At 41.8% G+C, this 21244-nt stretch overlaps 2 protein-coding genes, 1 long non-coding RNA gene and 1 other non-coding gene across 4 annotated transcripts in view; 3 read left to right on the top strand and 1 right to left on the bottom strand.

The window, feature by feature from the left end:
- The window catches only part of LOC125897882 (uncharacterized), a 97794-nt gene extending 90149 nt beyond the window's left edge, over positions 1-7645 (top strand). The window contains exon 3 of the long non-coding RNA XR_007450530.1: positions 7214-7645. This is a non-coding gene — a long non-coding RNA (uncharacterized LOC125897882). The remainder of the gene's footprint in view (positions 1-7213) is intronic.
- rpn1 (ribophorin I) lies at positions 5125-12452 on the bottom strand. The gene is made up of 10 exons (XM_049591286.1): positions 12092-12452; positions 11327-11391; positions 8667-8973; positions 8366-8575; positions 8078-8270; positions 7892-7991; positions 7656-7794; positions 6641-6760; positions 6246-6491; positions 5125-6163 (listed from the first exon to the last, which is right to left on the bottom strand). The coding sequence occupies exons 1-10, from the start codon at positions 12329-12331 to the stop codon at positions 5981-5983; spliced, it is 1803 nt and encodes a 600-aa protein (XP_049447243.1). The 5' UTR covers positions 12332-12452; the 3' UTR covers positions 5125-5980.
- A 333-nt stretch (positions 12453-12785) lies between these two features.
- trnaf-gaa (transfer RNA phenylalanine (anticodon GAA)) lies at positions 12786-12858 on the top strand. The gene has a single exon. It is a non-coding gene; the product is annotated as a tRNA-Phe (tRNA).
- Positions 12859-14866: 2008 nt separating this feature from the next.
- rab7a (RAB7a, member RAS oncogene family) lies at positions 14867-21140 on the top strand. Its single transcript, XM_049591334.1, has 6 exons — positions 14867-15222; positions 17092-17154; positions 17407-17533; positions 17908-18126; positions 18920-19048; positions 19519-21140. Exons 2-6 carry the CDS (start codon positions 17102-17104, stop codon positions 19612-19614), a joined length of 624 nt encoding a protein of 207 aa, XP_049447291.1. The 5' UTR covers positions 14867-15222; positions 17092-17101; the 3' UTR covers positions 19615-21140.
- Positions 21141-21244: the final 104 nt, after the last annotated feature.

Below are 21244 nucleotides of genomic sequence, written 5' to 3'. Positions count from 1 at the left end.
TGATCCAAGATGATACAAAGTCTAAAGTAGCGTCAGACCTTCATCTGCCGCTTATCCTCTGCACTGAGGGACATGTATGAGCCACGCGGGTGCGTTTTTTGGCAAAACTTGCCCTGAGAGGCATGACCATCAGTGCTTTGATGGAGCGCCATGTGGCAGAGATCAGTGGGTCTTAGTGGGAGCTGTGGACAGTTGCACACAAGGGCGGCAAGGGAAGAGGATTACTGTCTCATCGATACAAATCCATACAGAGAGAGGTTGACATCAATATTCACACAGATAGAGGCAGGGCGCAGAGGCTTTGAGCAAAAGTGTGCACGATGTAAACATCTGCAGGAGAGGAGCACGACCGTGGCCGCTAATGCTCTCCTTTTTTGTGCCATCCATCTTTCCTGCTCTCCTTCTGTCCCCACCTCCTCCATGCCAGACAAGAATGTGTCTCTCTGCACCCAGGGCCCAATCCTCTGTTTGAAGTCCCATCTCCGTCTTTGCGCACCCTACGCTGTCCTTCCCTTTACTCCATCTTTCCGTCCGCCTGACTGTCTTATCTGTCAGCCCCGCTCCTCCCCGCCTGCTGCAGCTGCGACGGGGGCCACAGACGCCTTCATTGTCCTCCTCTTCCTTGCCCTCACGCTTCTGCACCCGGCCAAATCACACCTGCCACCTGCACAGGACGCAAGGCCCCGAGACCTTAGCAGCGGGGCTTTCATCCGTCCCTCACCTCGCCCTTCAGCGCCTCTCATCCCCTCATCCTGGCACCCTGTCACTGAGGAATGGCCGGTGCTGAGGGCCAGGGCAGAGCGGGACACAGAGCTGCTGTTGTGAGGATGTGTGTTTTAAGCAGAGCCAGAGGGAATCAATGCAGGTGAGGTGTGTTTGAGGGTTTTGAGTTTAGATTCGAGTCGTATTTCTTCTTTTCGATGACATCCTTTTATGGCTGGGTAGCAGGATTGACTGAATGTATGTGGTGAGGAACGTGGATCTCAGTGTGTGTGTGTGTGTGAGTGTGTGCATAATAACACACTGACAGTGAGGGTGGTGGCTCTGTCTCAGTGATTTATGAGAGTGTGCTGTGAAGGGTCTTCTGAGCAGGATATTGTTCCCTGACTGGTGACTTCTGCCTCTCTCTTTGTGAGTGTGTGGGTCTGTGTGTATTTCAGAGCGAGAAAGATTAAGAGGGAGAGTACTGCAGGTGAGCCCTCAATGTAATCAATCACCACCACGTCACAAGGCCCAGGGCTTGTGGATTACCCCTTCAACTGATACCTAGTTTGACTCACACATTTTTTTTTTTGCATATTCATTATTTTTCTGGCAGATAAAGAAAGAACACACACTGCATCTTTACCATACTTCAGGAAGGGAAGATAATAATCAACTTCATGCCTGAGGGGGGACCATGACAGCTCAACCACATGGCCCAACCAGTCCAACACCCTGCACATACCCCCTCATCCACCTCAAACACACACTCACACACACGGTTTGCCACATCAGGATACAGTGCTGCACATGAATTCCGGTTTAAACAGTATTCTGCTCGGCTTACGCCAACAGATAAACCGCAGTTCTTCTGCGACCAGTAATCACATCCTGGGCTGGAACTGAAAAGACTGAAAGGCCAATCAACAAAACACCAATACCACACAAGACGATGCACTGTCAGTGATAACACAGTCAAATAAGGCAAATGCATCAACAAAACAGTGTGTGATGACATGAGCATGATTCAGTGATGCCCCTTCATGAGGAAGGTTGTGGTCGAGCAGTATGATACTACCAGCATCATTCTAATATCAAGCTGAAAGATTTTTCAACACCTTCATGAAATTGAGGTGCTTAGTTTGGGTTAAGTTATAACATTAGATCTTCAAAGACCTCCCTTTTTACTCAGGACCTGAGCCCGTATTTATCTTACCCTTAAGAATTACACTGAACAGTTCTCTAATGATACAACTGAGGAGTAAAAAAAGTGAAGCGTAAGCTACAAAATTTCTACCCACAGATGATCATATGATTAATCCTGCATATGCTCTGAGAGTGAACGGCCTGTCAGAGAGGCACAGCCTACTGTTCTGCCCTACAAAGATAAAACAACAACATGTTTGTGTAAAAAGACAAGAAATTAGTGTTCTGCTTTACCATATAAGTAACATTACGCTATAGACACATGTACCTTTTGGATAAGACACAAAACACAGTATTAAAAACCAGATACCGTTATCTTGAGCTAATTTACTCACATTTTCCTGTTTCCTGTATTTCAATAATCCCATTTGATGCTCCAATAAAGAAATAGTTTTTATTTGTTTGTTTGTTTTTTGGTACAAATAGGACAGTAACAAAATCTAATCATAATGGAGATAAAATTAAACTAGCATTGCTAATTGCTAGTATTGCTAAAAGCTAGCGAGCCGAGCTCAGCAGAGTAGCAGTGACTGCTGTCTCTGCTGTATCTCTGGTGGACTTCACGTGATTTCATCTTGTTAAGCCTCCTTAAAATCACATATTTTAAAAGATTGTTGGCCGAAAGATGAATTTACTAAATTGTCTTTGATTGTCCAAATACACAGTGAAGTATCTAAATGCTGTTTTTAAGGGCATAAAATTATGTTTTCACAACTTATCCATCTGTTACATAATTTTGTGAGGAGCCTTAAAACTTTAAACCCCTTTTCTCAGCTTCACTGTTTCTGTTACCTTCATGTGATATTGTTGTTTAAATTTTTTTCAGTAGCAATTAACACAAGAATTAAACAATCTATATTTTGATGGTATGTAAAATATTAATAGGGATCAAATAATAGGAAACTTCTAAACTGAAATCAGGTAAAGGCCATAGCCTACATTAGAGAAAACATACAATAAGGTTTATTTGATATCAAAATCACAAGAGTAGAAAATGAAAATTCATTGCCAACATAATAAATTTGCACTTTATTCTATTATAATTTATGAATTTTACATATAGGTACAAACAACATATCTGTCATCATGCCTGACATTTTTCAAAATATGTCTCGGAAGCCTCATTCTCAGATCTGTCTCTGGACTGTAGCCATTTAACAAACCCAAGAGACCTATGAAGCTCTCTTGAATTTAAGTCAAAAGAAATGTAATAGCAAACGTTACATGTATTTATAATGTGCTTTGGAGTACAAATGAAGGATCTTACTTTTATCTTTTACTTGAGTCCCAACATTTTGTTGTAACAGTTTGATGAATACAGTCTGTGTTTCAAAAATGCTGCTGTCATTGATTTTCCAACAGCTGTGGTGTTATTATGAAATCTCTATCAGTGTTGATAATGGGACAGGGAGCAGGCCAAAGAGTTTAAGAATACTGATGAATTCAAGTTGTTTTAAAGAAAGTATTTTCAAGCCAATAACTCATTCTGTAAAACCTCTCAAATTCACAAGTTTTGAGTGTTTTTTCAGTCCACAAATGAATCCGTCAGTCACGTCAGTCCAACATTCAAACTCACAGAGCGACCTGATAACATCATTTCAGAGCAGTAAGCAGACGTGAGCTCAGCGGTTTGTTGGACACAGTCCGTGGTGCTGAGGTGGACGTGTGTGAGCAGCAGTAGCCCGACTGCTGTGAGAATGAGACTCGGCGGCTCTCCGAACTCTCACCGCTCCAAATCTCCACTCAAGTACAAACACACAAACAAAAATGCCATTGTGTGGCCTCTCACCAGCACCGAGCATCAGTGCTAACAGACATTGTCTTTGCTTTCCCCCTGCTGTGTATTTGCAGAATGATTATTGTATGGCACATACAATATGTTAACATTATCATTGTGAGGGAAACGGGGCCTGTTATTATGGAGCAGGAAATGACCTGCCAGGACCCCTGGTGACCTCAGAGGGAAAGCGATGACCTCAGGCTGACCCTTAATGTTTGTCCTGGGCACAGACTGGCAGGTCGGCTGCTCCGCTGACTGGGAAGGATAGGGTGGTAGGTGGGGTTATTCTGGAACAAGGAATGCAACAATGTGCTGGAAATCCCCTCGGAGGTGCCAGTTTAAAAGGGGCACCAGCCATAGTGCATATATATATATACGACTGATTTTTATTTTGGGACGTTCATATGACATACATTTATCTATATGTCAGCAGTGTGGTTTTGTTTAAGAGGACAAAAAAGCCTGCAATTGGGTTAAGTGGTGGTTCTTGACACAAGTGCGCCCTCTTCTGTTCAACAAAGGCTACTGCGCCCCCAGATGAGCTAATCACAGGAGTAAACTGTTCTGTAACTCCATCATCCATCTTCATATACCTGCTGTGTAATCTAAACTAGAATAACCACAGTATGGTTGCATGTCTTTGCAAATTAGTCAAGTTGCAGTTGCAGTTTACATCCATATCTGCCCAGATTCACACATAGCCATGACAGTCGACGATGCCTCAAATACAGATGTTGCTGCAAAGAATGTACAACTCTTAAACATGGATGCTTTACTCACATCTTCAACCGGGCAAGCTTAGTGTCACCAATTCAGCGTCTGACCAAAGCTCTTCTCTATGTTTCTTGAGTTATGACAATAAATAACAGCCCAAAAAGTGTTTTTGCAGAACATTATGGTATCAGAGTAAAATTGACCTTTGACGTTTTTGGATATAAAATGCCATCACTTCATCATTTTATCCTATTAGACATTCGTCTGAAATTTTGTCATAATTAGCCATGAATTCTTGAGTTAGAACGAAAAACATGTTTTTTGACGGCACAGAGACCTTGACTTTTGACCACCAAACTCAATTCATCCTAGAGTCCAAATGGATGTTTGTGCCAAATTTTAAGAATTTCCCTCATTGTTCTTGAGATATCACGTTCAGAAGAATAAGACGGGCGAGGTCACAGTGTGACCTATGGCCACCAAAATCTAATCATGTCATTCTTGAATCCGAGTGGACGTTTGTGCCAAATTTAAGGAAATTACGTTCAGCAGAATCACACAAAGTCCTATGACCTTGACTTTTGACCACCAAAATCTAACCCCTTGTCCGATCTCGCGCTCACGACAATGGTACATACGTACATACAGGTGTGCAACCCGAAGACATAATGCCTCAGGCCAGGGCTGTCACCAGCACAGAGGCATAAAAACATGCTAAATGATGAGTTTCTCAAAACTTTATTTCAAATTTGACAGCTTTCCACATCATTGCCCATTTCACAATCATCTGTGTCCCATCTCCCATGTCTTTTCTCGCATACTACCTAATCTCATGTAGTCACTAATCTCATGGTCCAAAAAAAAAACCAAAAACAAAAAACCACCACTTACAAAACAAAAACTCATACAAAATGTAGAAAATATGACTGAGGAACATCATAAACAAGCATTTGGGATGACACAGAGTTGTAGCTTCAAATTTGTTCAAATATAAACGTCAGTCAGGGGCGAGTAGAAAACAGTTCTAAGTGCAAAAGAGATACGATTGGAAAACATTACCTTCGTACTTAAGAGCTGGGGATGATTCGATCTTAGAGTACGGCATATGTGAGTAAAGACATGAGATCAAAAACACTTGGGCCCTTTTGCTGTTCGATTCCAAAAAAAGTCCCATAACCATACATACTTAAAAAGGGGGAAAAAACAAAGTCCAGATTTGAACATGAAAATGAAGCGTCAAGTCCAGGCAGTGTGACAAAGTTTAAGAGTAACTGAACAAACTCAAAAACAGACAAATATAAAATCCAAAAGTTGTGACGTAGCTGCTATGGAGCTGAGCGCGCAGTGACCTCAAGTTTATCACAAGGCACGGGTGTTTGGATAAACCCATCACTACCAGAAGATGAGAATGGTAATTGTCCATGTCTGGTTTCAAAGATGGTAAAAAAAAAAAATAAAAAAAAAAAGTGTAAGCATTTGTGTCACATTTTTCATTTAATTCTTATTCATACAAATGGTTGCTTGTATGTTGCAGCGTGGGTGGTGTGTGTCTGTGTGTGCGAGTGCGGCAGGAGAAGTTTAGAGGGCATCCAGCAGACTGTCGATGCGGCTGACGAGCTCTTGCCTCTTGCCTGTCAGAGTCTTCTCGCTCTCGATGTAAGCCTCCTTCTTGACCTTACCTGCCACCAGCCGCTCCGCCTCCTGACAGGAGCGACACACCAGCTCCTTCACCTGGCCGTCCAGCTTCTGCACCTCCCCGACCTGAGAGAGCAGACGGAAGTGAACATCGCTGTACTTTCAGATTATTTCATGTACACTGTGCTCTCAAACACACATCACTGACCTTATCAGCCAAATCAGAGCCCTCAGCTTTGAGGCGGGCCTGCAGTGAGCTGATTTCGTTGGTGAGAGTGCGGTGGTCAGCCTCCAGAGTCTTCCGGCCGCTGTTGAGCGCCCCCGTGTCACGGGACTGCTTGTAGCGGTTCACCACCTCGTCCATGTGTCGGTACAGACCAAGACGTTTGTTGACCAGTGTCAGCACCTGCTCTGTGATGGAGGCAACCTTCATACGCACCTCAGCCGCAGGGTCCTGAACAAACACATAACCGCAGATTTAAAACTGTGAAGCTACAAAAACTGAACGAAGACAGACACATCCAGGATATCTGCCAAACAAAGGGAGGGTAAGAATATATAAGTCCAACAGAAACCAGGCTCCTTGTATGAATGCTGTCATACCTTTGTGATGGCAAAGTCCAGGCGGACATAGATGATGACAGTGAAGAAGAGGATGTAGAAGGCCCCTACTACCAAGAGAGGCTCCTGCAGCATCAGGATCTTGTTGAAGTTATAATGAACCTGGTAATCACAAAAGAGGTCTATTAACTTTTATCTGAGTACAAATTAACACCTCATATCATAAATCATGCCCTAATAGCTTTTTTCCTCCTTTTTTAGGACATGTTATGCTTTTATTGGACAGCTTTATCAGAGAGATGAGAGGAAATGAGGGAACAGAAAAGGGGAACGTCATGCAACAAAGGTTCCCAGCTGTACTAGAGCCAGGGACGTTAATGGTCTCTGTTTTAACCCATATGCCATGGGGGCGCCCTGTAAGAAGAGATCTTGAGAGCTAAATAACCCGATTTTCATAAAAACTAATAAATCACTACTCTGATCATTTACAGCTTCTCAAATATGAAGCACTGCATGCTTTTCTCTGTAACATACTGTAAACTGAACACCTTGTTTTGACTGTGTGAATCTGGAACAAAGACTGAAGTAAAAAGACGTGTTTCTGTTTTTACTCAGCAGGGTTGTTCAGACTTAGTAAACCTGCGTCTTGGAACAGCTGTTCCTGAGGATGGCTCCACAGGTAAGACCAAATTGGTATTTAAAAATCAGATAAGTTCATATTAAAAATGCACAAAGACACTCAGCTCATTCAATATTGTATGTGCAAGCTTTATGTTCTGGTCTGAATGTGGCACAGGAGGAAAACTCAGTTTGACTGCTGTAGTGCATGATTACTTAAAAACAGTTAGTGCATTTGAGTTTTTAAACATTGGTCAAAGCTGAAAAATCTTTGTGTCTCTGCAGGATATTTGGCTTCAACAAAGCTGGACGTGTGGTTAATGACACTGTAGAAGCTACATGCTATGTAAGTCATAGCAATCTTCTACAAATCTGCTATTAAATATTGTATATAACATAGAATGCCCAAATTTCAGTCCCTTTCTGCCATTCGTCTTACCACAACATCCTGAATGTGATGCTCCACCAGGTTGGTCTTGGTGGCAACCAGCACTGGTCGGCCAAACGTATCCAGATACGTGTAATGCAGCTGGTTTGGCATGCGATCAATTTTGTAAGGTGTGTCCACGTGGATGTTTCTGATAGGACATGACAGGGAAAATATGCAAATTAGCATCAAACAATGCAAAAATCATGCTGTCATGCAAACATACGGTGGATTTGCACAACACTAACCTGGCCCCTTCTGGCAGGATGATTTTCACAGTGAGGGAGTCAATCACCTGGTCGTCATACACATGGTCAACTAGCCTCATCTTCAGTGCATACTGGTCACCTAGGAGATACAATTATGTGATATATTTGCAACACACAGTGGGATTCAGTGATTGGGATGCATTTGTCCCAGAAAAGTCAACTTACCCAGGGTGTAGAGGTACTCATAGCTGGGCAGATTGTAGCCGATGATGTAATGGGTCTTCCAGCCTCCGAACAAGGGGAAGCGAGGCCTGACCTCCACCTCCACTGAGTCATCCAGGACCTGCAGATGGGAGGTGGAGATGTTTCCAATCTCATCTCTATAGTAGACGTCCTGGGCTGAGGCAGGAAGGATAGTCTGTTGAGGCGAAAGCACATATGGTGGTCATCATCATCATCACCTTAAAGAGTAAAAGCAAGCCAAGTGACAGTAGTTTATGTTTAATACGATACCTTGAAGGATTTCACAGATGAAATGCCGCTGTCTGACTGACGCTGATAATCATAACGTGAAAAGGGCCCCTTCAGGAAGGCTCCTGTGTGCCTCAAGTCGATGGTCTCTTCCACAGCAATGTTACCCCAGTGAGAGACCTCAATGGTCCGAATGATGCTGCTGATGGTTAGGAAGGGTGAGTTGTTTTCGTAATGGATCTTCATGGTATCCTGGACAGGAGATAGCAAACACAACACAGAACATCTGAGCAACTTTCTCGAAGCTTCACTTGAAGCTCCTGAAATCTGGTCGCAGCTTTACCTCGCTGAATGGAGCCACATCACGGAAGGGTCCATACTCAATGATCTCATCGTTCTTGCTGGGGTTACCCAGCTTGGTGTAGCTCTCCACAGTCTTGGAGGCCAGGCGAACACGTGTGGTCTGGCTGCGGGTGGGGTACGGAGAGTAAAAGTAGTGGTTCCCCTGAAAGACCACCAGCTGGCGCTCAGCCTGGGTGATGTGTGTGGGGAAGGGCTTCAGGACGTGGGTTAATGTCATCTCCACCTTTGCTTTCAGCTGAGCACCTGCTGCCAGACTGGAGGGCAGCTGCACTTTGTAAAACTCCCCACTGCATGGGAACAGATGAGACAGAGAGGAGGATAGGTAAGATACATTTGCATAATGATGTTTATGATATTTAAAGGAGCTGCAGATTGCAACCAGCTGAAACTTCTACCATGGGCCAAGCATGAACTCCTCGTGATGATTCCTTCAGTGTTCATTGCTCTGGAGGTTTCTACTGGGAGCTGATTTATCTGCAGAGGTCTCTTCCTCTACAAAACAAACAGACCAGGGGTCTGTATCATGAAGCAGGATTAATGTCTTAGCAAGGTACCTTCAGGGTTAACCCTGGGTTTTCGGTCTCACGAAGCCGGTTTAGTTCTTATCGGGGTAGATCACCATGGTAACTTACTCTGAACGGCTATCCTGCTCCGCAGCAGGGTAAGTTCAGGGTTGAATCTGATCCTATAAAAAGCACCACCCACTGGCCAATCAGCTGTTCGGAAAAAAAAAAAAAAAGACTCCGCTGACAGAAATGCAGCCCAGAAACTGATAATTTGCGGACATGTAATAGCACCATTAATTAGTGCCAACATTTTGTTTTGTTGGAGGAAATAATCCCTGTTAAAGATAATGGGCCTAATTGACAGCTTTGCTGCTGGAAATGTGGAAAGTAGCCTATCATGTCTACACTTCATGGTGTTTGAGGAATTTTCCTTTTTGTTTTTTAAAGAGGGAGACTAGGTATATTTTTGCGCAGCTGTTAATTTCTAACACAGCTCAATATCAGGATGATTTTATTCAGACTATCAATTTGGTGTTGATATGATTTAATTGCGGCGTCAGCTTTAAGCTTTATTGTAGCATATATAACGTTATGACAAAGAAGACGAATTTATCAGACGCAATGATGTTAACGATAATTGTAATACACGCAATTCATCTGCGCAGCATTGATTTCATGGGATTCAAGGGTGTGATCAGTGTCAGATGTACAGGTACAGGTACTGTAGCTACTTGAACCAGTGATGAGTCATTTAACCTACACATAATTTTATTTTTTACCTTGTTTTGTCTTGATTTTCCCCTCTCTCCTCCTCTATTTCTTCTTTCCTGACCTGTTTTTTTTTTCTTCTCTATTATGTGATTTCATTAATGTTTTGACAGGAGAATTTCTTTGATAAGCTTTTACTGGCTTCTAACCTCTCCAGCACTTTTCTTTTTTTAATCGTGTAAATTTTATACGGTCTGTTTTTAACATTATGTGCAAATAAACTAATCCAAACTAAAACTAAACATTATTCATCCCGTTATGCGTTGCCACGCATGTTTCCTCCTCCTGCAGCTGCCACGTTGTTGGCCTTTTCAATAATGTTGCTTTTCTCCTCCTCATATTTTAGAAGAATTAATCTCTGATCCTCACGAGAAATACTTTTTTTTTTCCCCCTCACATACAGCGCTCTGTGAGGACGCTCAGTGACGCTGCGCTTCTCTCATGATTGTGATTGGTCTGCTGCATGCGCGTTCACGGCTCTTGATAAAGCAACCCTGGGTTGAGTTACCGAGTTGATATCCAGCGTCGTGATACCGATTATCCTGATTACCATTGTTAGGATTAGTCAACCCAGGATAGGTCTGGGTAACCCAGGAAAGGTTGATCTCACTTCGTGATACAGGCCCCTGGTGATTTCAACTGCTATAAACACTGAATAAACAGTTTCACAGTAAAAATCAGTGTTTTTCTGACACTGTTTGGCTTGTTATGGAGGGGCTGCAAACTGTGAGTGGCCCTATCTAGAGATAGTGTTTAGTTTGTCTGTTCTGGGCTGCTGTAGGAACATAGTGGTGCAATATGGTGGACTACGTGGACAAGGAGCTGCTCCCTTGTAGATATAAACGACTCATTTTGAGGTAATAAAAAAAATAACTTTCAGGCGATTATATTCTAAAGAAAACATACTTATTATATTATATTCCATTTCTGTCAATCCTACACACTGGACCTTTAATTAAAATATCAGCCTATCAGGAGCTACAAAATGCAATTGTTTGTGTTTAATAATTCACTTCTGAATCTTTAAAAGTATTTTAAAAGAGCCAGATTATTTTATTCTACTTTACACTGTGCATGGGAAATGCTGTCAAAATGAGCTATGAGTAATCTAACAAGCTGCCGACCATAGTTCTATATTCATATCCTTAAGTTTTCATATTGAAAGTCAGTGGATTGACAGAAATCAGTTTCACAGGAAGGCTTGTGTTGTGAGTTTGCATTGCTGTAGCATGAAACTGTGGGGCAACAATGATGGTCTTTCCCTAAGGTAAAGGTGAAACAAATGTGTTGAGTTTTTCCACCAGTTTAGTTGTTTGCACAGGCTTGAGATTCCAGTTAGATGACAGTGTAAGAGTCCACCTCTTACCTCTGGCCCTGAATTGTTGTCTGTTGAAGTTCAAGTGTGCCATCCTCCTCTTCATCACCCTTCACCTGTGGAAACATGGTGGTTAGAGCATACTGTCTCTACAGGAAAAACACTCCCAGGTAAAATACAGGATAATGCAAAGAATCACATTTCCTTAAAAATATATGCGTAGCTTATTGTTCTGTCTAAAAGCAGAGCCTAGTCACAGCTTCATACACAGTGAAAGGGGGCAGGCCTGCGCAGTCACACACGGAAGTGAACTGCCCAGCGCGTACGTGTCATTCAGCCACTGACAGAGCGTGCAGCGCTGCGGAAGTTAACATCTTATTACCCACATCCTTTAGCAACTCACAATGAATTAATCAAATCGTTACATCTCTGCTCAAAGCAAATGAGCTGGTGTCTAAACCTTGCACTAAGCAATATAAGGTTAGACGCTGAAACAGTAGCTACTGTTGGCTAACTGACTGTTTGGCTCCTGATCCTGCAGAGCTCACCACCCACATTGACTCACATAGCCTAGCTAGTAGCTGTGAGCTCATACATTCAATGGACACACTGTAACATCATATGGTAGCATGCTGTATACTTGCGCATGATTGCTGCTGTCAATTTAGAAAATACGCAACCTTTAATTGATACAAAATCTTGCACAGCGAATAAATGATTAGCCTACAATAAAGTGGCTAGCATGCTAAAGCTAGCTAGCCGGTTACAGGCAGACGTGTTCGCGTTATTTATTTAAGTCACTGATGTTTGTCTCACCGAGGCTCCGATGTACGCCAGGTGCGGGGCCAGGTCAGCCTCCACCGCCAATATGAAGCTGTGCACGGCAGAGTGCCCCTGGTTGGACAGCACGATCTCCGCGGTGATCTTAGCCAAATGAGTGCCCAGGTCCACTGTCCTCTTCACCTCCTCGTTCATCAAGCCGTCCGCTGAAACCTCGGAGCTCACCGCCGCCAGCAGGAGCAGGCAGGCGGCGAGAAGTGGCGACTTTCGAGTCATGGTTGGAGAAATTACAGAGCTGAAATACCGGGATGAGAGAGGACAGACTGAGGGAAATGCAGACGGCGAAGAAAGGCCGCCGTGCCGCTCTACATCAGAAAGGATGACGCTTCATTCGGGCTGACGTGATGACGTCACGGCGCGCTCGTTACAGCGCGCTGTGCGTCGGAAGCGACCGTGAAATCTGACACAAACAGAAAAACAATAAAAGTTAAGAAGATTTTTCAAAGACAAAACGTTTTTAATACAACCCGTGAAACGTTTTACCTCCAAAAGTTGGGCCCTGCTGGACTGTGTGCTCATGAAATAACTCTAGTAGTGATCTTTTCTGGCTTATTGAAAGAGCTCGTGTCAGGTTACCGTTACCATAGTAATAACATACATTTTTGTTTCTTTTCATAGGTCAGTTATCTTTTATATATTTTGTTTTTGTATCATATCTAGTAAGTGTCAAGCCGAAATAGCTCAGTTGGGAGAGCGTTAGACTGAAGATCTAAAGGTCCCTGGTTCGATCCCGGGTTTCGGCAGTGGTGTGTGGTTTTAGTGTTGCAGAATAGGTACTGTCATCTGTGGGTAACTCATTGAAAACTTGTTTGTCACAGTTACATTAGGAAGTCATCTGCGGTCTCAGTAAATGTCTTGTGAAAGCGTTGTTTGACAACCAAAGTCCACAAGTATGCAGGCAATCAAGATCCAGTTCTGGGACACTATAATTTTGTGTATTAAAAGATGTTGATCACACATAAATCAGTTTTGCTCTGCCACAAATTGACTGCTGAAGATGACATTACCTCATAATACTGACACCTGGGGGTGGCTACAATCATTTATAAAATGTCATACAAAACAAAGCGTTGTGTGTTAGGTGTTGGATTCGCAATGTGTGTATTCACAGATAAATAGAAATATAATGACCTTAGATGTAACTGGCTGACATGTGTAAATTAAATGTGATTACTAAATTCTCAGTATTAGAATACAATCTGGATACAGGGAGTGTAAACTGAGTTAAGGACATAATTCAATATATTATTTAACTATAGAGAATTGTTTAAAAAATGTCTGCAAATGCCTTAAATGTAACTTGGGATTCAGTTCCATAGAAGCCATAACACAGAGGCATGGAATCACAGATGTAACAAGAAAAATCGTCAGTGTGTCAGTTAAATTTTTTTTTAAAAAGTCATCATCACAGGTAACATACTGGCCATTATCAGACACTCAGATGGTATAGTAAGCTGGCCAAGAGGGGGTACTGATGCTGCTGACAGAGCTGCTGCAGACCTGGAAACATCTCAAATTCTCATCATCATTCATCTCATCATTATTACACCCCAAAATCCAATATAGACACTGTAGACCCACTGGAAAGGATTAAGTTAGTGTCAAGGCAGGGGCGTAAATATGGACAGTGCAGGCAGTACAATTGCACTGGGGTCCGCAAGTTGGGCCCATAGAGAAAGAGGGCCCTCCACCAATGTGTTGGGTGGAGAATGGGCCTAAAACAGTCAATGGCATCTTTAATAAAATTACAAGCTTATTCTATGACAATAAATCAACTATTCTATACATCAAATATTCAGATTCTTAAATTAAAATAACAATTTCTTATTTTCTTTAGTATTTTTTTGTCATATACAGATATGCAGTGATGATTGCAGGGTAATAGGTATTGATGTGATCCAATGTCAAGTCTCTGATCATGTGACAAGACGGTATGGGGACGATAGCACGCACTGGGGACATCTTAACTACCTTACCCACTGTGTCAAGGCCACTGTCTTTCTTGAAAAACAGCAAAACAATAACCGTGGATATTTTGGTAACATGTCTCCCAAACTGATAACCAAGAGAGTACCACAGCTACAGACATGGGTGTGAATTAAAACCTACCAAACTGCTAACTAAGAGAGGTGTGAATTAAAACCTACCAAAAGAGACATGGCAGGCCAAGACCCTCTTTGGATGACACCACAGGCAGACAGCAGAGATGGCTCAGCATCTTCATACCCTACCAATGACTGGAAAAGTCTGGAGTGGAGGAGAGCAGTAGGAGAAAAAGGGGAGTGGCACACACTTTTGCCCCTGGCCATGCATACAAAGCTAAAAGGAAAGCCACATTGCACTTGCAGCAGGACTGCAGATGATCAGAAGGCCCACATCTTGTTGTTCTGTATACTCATTAACAAATAGTAGCAGTTGTTATCGAGGACTATCACAATGAATGCATGCGGTTGAATGCTCAGTTAGTTTCAAAGGTAAATGAACTGGCTTTTCTGTCCCTTTACACATGTATCACGAGATATATGGCTACATTTATGTCTAATTTGCATCAGGATGGGATTGTTAGCTGTGCGGACTATGCATGTAATCTGCTAGTCATCTGTCATTAACTTTATATTATAATTCATGACAATGATTTTGTTACTATATTGTATATTGTAATTATAATTATTTTTATTTGTGTCATTGTGACTTCTCAGGATCCTGTGGAACAAGGCGTGTCCACCGCGTGACGTCAGCCCTCACCGACGAGCTTGTTTTGGAGGAAGTGCACAGAGCTCGGCTAGCAGCTAGCGCGTTTAGCTTGACAGGAAAAGCAAGCGTCAACGGGAACGGGGCGAAATAGACCATTGTACCAAAGCGCTTCTGTTACACGAAAGGAGGGATACGTCGGCAGTGGCAGTGTTGACTTCGATAAACAGAGTTAGCTGCGAGGCTAGCTATCAGAGATTATTCAGCTGTCGACGCTCTGAACGTGTTGTTTTCTTACGGCAGACGTTTACAGGAGCCGTTAGCCTGTTAGCTAGCCTGCGCGTTAGCTAACGCTTCCAACCGAGGCAGAAGAAAAGTCCACTTTTGATTTTCTCCACCGCAGGATCACCGCGCAGGTTGGTGCCTTGTGGCTTTAGTCATTAGTTTTACGATGTACATCGACGATAGTGATGTTAATTAAGTTTCACATTTGTTAATAAACCTATCTTAGCTAACTAAACGTTAGCTTAAATTAAGAAGTGTCACTGATATGGTAATTGTTAGTTGACAAGACGTGTAAAACGTCTAGCTTTCACCATTTTGAGAGGTTTTTAATAACGATACTCTTCCTTAACCTATGTGTTATCGTTTTCTTGCATTTTCTCATACAGCTATGAGGCACTTGCTCTCCAAATGTAATGTGTATTCTTCCCTGCTAACCCTTTGCAAGTATGTTAGATGTCTTAATGGCTGTTGGGTAAAATGCTAAATCAGGACTCTGTCTGCTTCAGTTTACAAAGTGGGAATATTTACAGCCAGATTGGTCGACAGATTGATCATAACTAAGGATTATACCGGTATGTGTATTGTTTGCAACCGCAGCATTTGCTGTGCTAATCATGCCTGCCAAGTCATGGTTCCGTTAGTCCTGTGTTTTAAAACCATGTGATCAGTCCCTGACACAGTGTCATGGGGTGCAGATTATGAGAGCCGCACCGATAGCTCGATGCTAGTTTTGCCTCATAATAGCTCTTGGTCTGGATCCGAGGCGATGGTTTTTATTCACACTAGTGGCTGTAAGTGTTAAGCAGTGTGTGGATCAAACCTTTGACTGCTTTTTTTAAATTCCAATAATGCTTTCTCAAAGTTTAACCTGAATAGAAGGATGATTTAAAGCCCCTGGGTAACTGAGGCTGGACTTTGGTCATTACAGCTGTATGAGGTGGTTTATTATTACAAAGCTCACTCGGTCAAAGTCAGAAATGCTTGGTGATGTCTTAGCAAGGGGCAAGGATGAGAATGTTATATCATGAGTTTAGTACAAAAATAATCTTTGAGGATTCAGATCCAATTAATATAAATATGGTTACAGTTTCACATGTTGTCATCAAGAATAAAACACACATCTGCATGACACAGATGTGAAAACACAACGGAAAAGTTTAGCCCATTAGGGATCTTTTGTTTGGAAATATGATTACTCAGTGGGGGAAGGTGGATTACATTTAAAGAGGAAGAGTTGACAATAGCTAAATCCTACAGTGAGACCACCTATTTTCCCAAATTTTACATGTTGGTTTTACTAAAATCAGTTAAGTGTGTATGAAGGTAATCATTGAAGTGCAGCACCTGCGTGTGTGGTAGGACAAATACAGAGCTCAGTTGGGAAGTTATCATGATGCACTACAGTGTAGACATGTAGTGATTAATATGATTCATGGCTCCATTCAGTATTTGTGGAGTATGTTCCATATTTATTTTCAATTCATTGTAATGTTCAGCTTTATAAAGGAACAAGAATTGTATCTTGGGAGTGAAACAATGTCATCCTTTTGAATGGTTTGTCAGACGTATGAATTTAACAAAATCACTATAATGAAAACAACCAGCTGTAGTGACACAAATAGTAGATGTCATCTCCGCCGCACTGCATTGTTCAGCATAATTTGGGGGAGAAATAAAGCACAGTGAATTGTTTCATGAATTGTTTTAGAGAACAATGCAGTGCAGCGTGTGTTTTTTTTTACCTCCTATTATTGTAGTTTCTGTGTTCATGAGGCAAAGAAAACACAAGTAGAGGAGACGGCGCACTTGGTTTCATTCCTGGAACTGGCCCGTTTCTTTGGAATGTATTTCGAGAGGCAAACAGACCTTATCATCTTTCAGTTAAACCTGTTGGCCCATATCTAAAGGGGCATCACAGGGGCAAGGCTGTATCCCTCTTGTGCTGCTTCGCTTCTTTTAGTTTTCTTCTTCCCTCTAATTAACTTTTTTCTTCTTTACAGCTGTGGCACAATGACTTCAAGGAAGAAAGTACTACTCAAAGTCATCATCCTCGGAGACTCTGGGTGAGTGTTGTTGAGCCATAGTCTCGAAGCTAAAGGGTGGGACAACAATAGCGATGCTTGATGGTTTATTTTTAAAAAAGAAAAACACTTAACAAGAATATTTAATCTAGTCTGATAATAATATACTCACTCTGTTGCAGCAAACAAGGAACCTTCCATCAATCAGTTCATCGCAGTCACTTTTTTTCCCTGCACTTGTTTCTGGCCGTCACATGCTCTGAATGTTGTCCTTGATTTTATGTTTTCTCCTAGAGTTGGGAAGACTTCGTTGATGAACCAGTATGTGAATAAGAAGTTCAGTAACCAGTACAAAGCCACAATAGGTGCTGATTTCCTGACGAAAGAAGTCATGGTGGATGACAGACTTGTCACAATGCAGGTATGGAGGAAATGATAAACGAATGCCACACTGACGTATCTCTAATTCAAACACAATTATCATATCTAAAACAATCATGGAATACAATGAAAAGCTTATACAATGTCTGATATTAAAGAAAGAAACACAGGCTTATATTTATCCCCCACACTAACAGACTGTCAAGAGTTTTAAGTTACGTTTCTAGTATGGTACAACACATCACTCCAGGCGTCACAGCAGCTGTCCAACAAACAGTGCTGGGTAATTAGGAAGATCTAGTTAATGTGACCCATGTAAACACCACAGTCAAAGTATTACCTTAATCTCTTTATTTGCAGTAATCTGATTATTTTGTGCACATAAACACATGTTGGCCTCTTAAATGCGTACAGATTTGGGACACAGCAGGACAGGAGAGGTTCCAGTCCTTAGGTGTAGCGTTCTACCGTGGAGCAGACTGCTGCGTCCTGGTGTTCGACGTGACAGCGCCCAACACCTTCAAGACTCTAGACAGCTGGAGAGACGAGTTCTTGATCCAGGCCAGCCCTCGAGACCCGGAGAATTTCCCCTTCGTGGTGCTGGGAAACAAGATCGACTTGGAGAACAGACAGGTGAGTCCAGATAATTACGTTTGATTGCCAGGGATGCTGTTATGTGCACCACTTGTTTGTGTTTTTATTGAAATGTACAGCTGTGTTTGGTAATTTTTGAGGTCTTGAAGTTTTGTTTAGTACAGATTTAAAGGGCTCTATGCGAAATTCAGAGCGTATGAGTTGTCTGGAAATGGTTGTCAACACAGCAGTGGCTGAGCTGGTGGCTCCATCACTCCATAAACAGCTGCATTAGCTGCTGATGGAGCTAATGTTAATGGCGACAGTGCCATCTCAATATCAGCGGTGTTTGGTGAGTGTTCATTTGCTACAAATAAGGTCCGCCTGCATAGTTCCTACCTGGTGCATGTCAACAAACTATATGATAGTCTCTCTATTGTGAGGTGAACGGGAAAAAATGCAGTGATCTTGCTCAGTGAACCAACACTGTGTGATTGGCCACATGTATATTTTGAACAACAAGCCACAAGCCGTTTAAAATCAATTCGTGGGCAAGAACTTCCCATCTGGCTGAACTTTTGACATACCTGGTTTAGTGCAAATCGGCAATGATGAGCTAGCCAGTGGGATACACACATGCACTAACATGCGCACGCATCTTGACCATCTAACGACGACCACCACTGCTCAGGACGCCATTATTCCACTGTATCTTTACACAGCAAATAATGGTTTGCTGTTATATTACAGCTCTGAGTGTCGGATACAGTACCTTTAAAAATAGCTTGGATTCAACAGCCTTTCTCTTGTGTCTGATGTTTCTAAGAATAACATTAGTTTCTTTGTGTTTCAGGTAACAACCAAGCGAGCACAGGCTTGGTGTCAAAGCAAGAACAACATCCCATATTTCGAGACCAGCGCCAAGGAGGCAATCAATGTGGAGCAGGCCTTCCAGACTATTGCACGCAATGCCCTTAAACAGGTAATTAAGGCAATCCAGAAATCCTGGTCAATAAGAAATCCTCAAGTCTTTAAAATCACTTCAATTAAATTTTATAAATATTAAACTTTGAAAGTTATTTAAATAGGCTTTAATTAGAATTTGTGAGGTCTTAATTGCGACAAACATTTAATTTAATTTGATGTTAACACATATTTAAACCTAACTGTGAACACTATACGTGGACGTAGCAGGTGGCAAAATGTATATTAAACTAACTCGGTCTAATAAGCATGTTCCTATATAAAACCTCTACCTCTAACCTGTACTGTTTCCCTTTATACTTCCCTGCAAAGCTTAAATAAGTACAAGATAATTTGTCCAAAAATCAGTCTTATATTTGCTTAGAAATGGTCTTGAAAAGCTCTAAAAGTGTCTTGGGTTACTGGGTGTCTTGTACATTTTTCAGCATGTGTTTCTGTGAAAGCTGCAACTGTATTGTCTGATTTCAGGAGACTGAAGTGGAGCTGTACAACGAGTTCCCTGAGCCGATAAAGCTGGACAGGAACGAGCGGGCCAAGCCGTCAGCGGAGACCTGCAGCTGCTGAGGACTCTGAGGATCTCCGGGGGGTCGTCACTGCCCTCACTACCCTGTCTTGCCTTGTCTATATATCCCTTTTCCCATGGCCCACTGTGTTAATCTCCCAATGCCCAACATACAAGCAGCATCCCACTCATTGAGTATACTACGACACACACCGACATGCTGCACTCACCACCCTATGTATACAAAACACACATTTTCTATAAAATATGAGTCTCCTAGCCCAAAGAACACCCTGTGGAAACATGATGGAATTTACTTGTACGATGCTTATTACTTCCCAGTGTTTCTCCATGTACTTTTTCATGGCGGCGGTGGTTCGGGCTAACCTCATTCTCAGTTCCATATATATATCGCTGCTTTCACACCCAGTTTTGGTTCTAACTGCTTTTATTTTGGATACTTTAAGTGGTAAATTGAAGCATTATCTCTACATGTTTGTGTTGATGAGTAAAGTTAGAAAACTAATGTTTTTGTTTTGTTTATTTTTAATCAAAGTTTCTTTAGCGGTGGTGGTTGTTTTCTTACTTTCACGGCCCGCCACTGCTGCATGAACAGAGGAAACACTGCTCCCCCGATTTTACTCATTTGTGTTGTGGTTTAAATTGATTTCACTCTCAAAAACTCTTATTATGGTTTCACTTTACCTCTTTGGATCATAAAAGAAAAATACAAAATTCAGAAGTGAAGTAGTGAAGGATCAGAATGTATGAAGGTGCATGTGGGTCTCATTGATATGCTGCCTGCTGATTCTCAACGATTGGCACAGAATTGAAAATCCAGTTCCACGACAAGTCCGTCAGACAAGTGTGTACAGGTTTTGTTTTTGTTTTGCACTTTGCTATCATCCACAATTACTGAAGACTTCAGACATCTCATTTTGGAGCCACAATAAATGCAATTGTAGCTCAGGTTGAGGACATGGTGTGAATCCTCCTTGATGTAAGCGCGGTCCCTAACACACTAGTTGCTGTTCCTCTGTTGGGGAAATGAAGGTTCATCTTGTAATCAGTTCCTCCTGGTACATTTTATGTGGAGAATGAACCAAATCAAGACAGCATGTCATTCTACTTGATAGTCCTGGGGAGGAGAGAGTTTTCTCAAGTATAAATATCATTCATAACTGAGTACTATTAGCTAGTACCTTTCTTTTTACTGTCAACTATTGCAAGACTTTGTATATTTGCAAACCTCTCAATCATTGTGTGGGGAAGGCAAAAAGTTGTGTTGTAAATCTCCATATCCGACTCTGCCAGTTGCTCGTGTTGGCAAACAATTTAAGTGCTTGACATTTCTTTTTAACCGATCAGATCTTTAACTGTCTGTTCGTATTATGTTAAAACTTTGAAATGCATTATAGATTACAAGATAGCATACATACTGTAACTTTGAAAGAAGAAAAAAATGTGGGGGGGAAGTATTGGCATTCATCATTATTATATTATTAATATGATAAATGCATAGCATCTACATTGTTTCAAAATGTCTTTGCGTTTCAAGTAATAAGGGTAATAAAAATCTTGAATAAAGCATGCAGTGTTTATTTCTAACATTTATTCACAACATTTAGAAATGAAACAGTATTTGTGAAGCATTTTTTACATTTAAAGCAGTTACTACACAAAAGCTTTCCT

The sequence above is a fragment of the Epinephelus fuscoguttatus genome, linkage group LG1, assembly GCF_011397635.1.
Source record: "Epinephelus fuscoguttatus linkage group LG1, E.fuscoguttatus.final_Chr_v1".
Taxonomy (NCBI): Eukaryota; Metazoa; Chordata; class Actinopteri; order Perciformes; family Serranidae; genus Epinephelus; species Epinephelus fuscoguttatus.
This window is presented reverse-complemented; position numbering and strand designations above follow the sequence as displayed.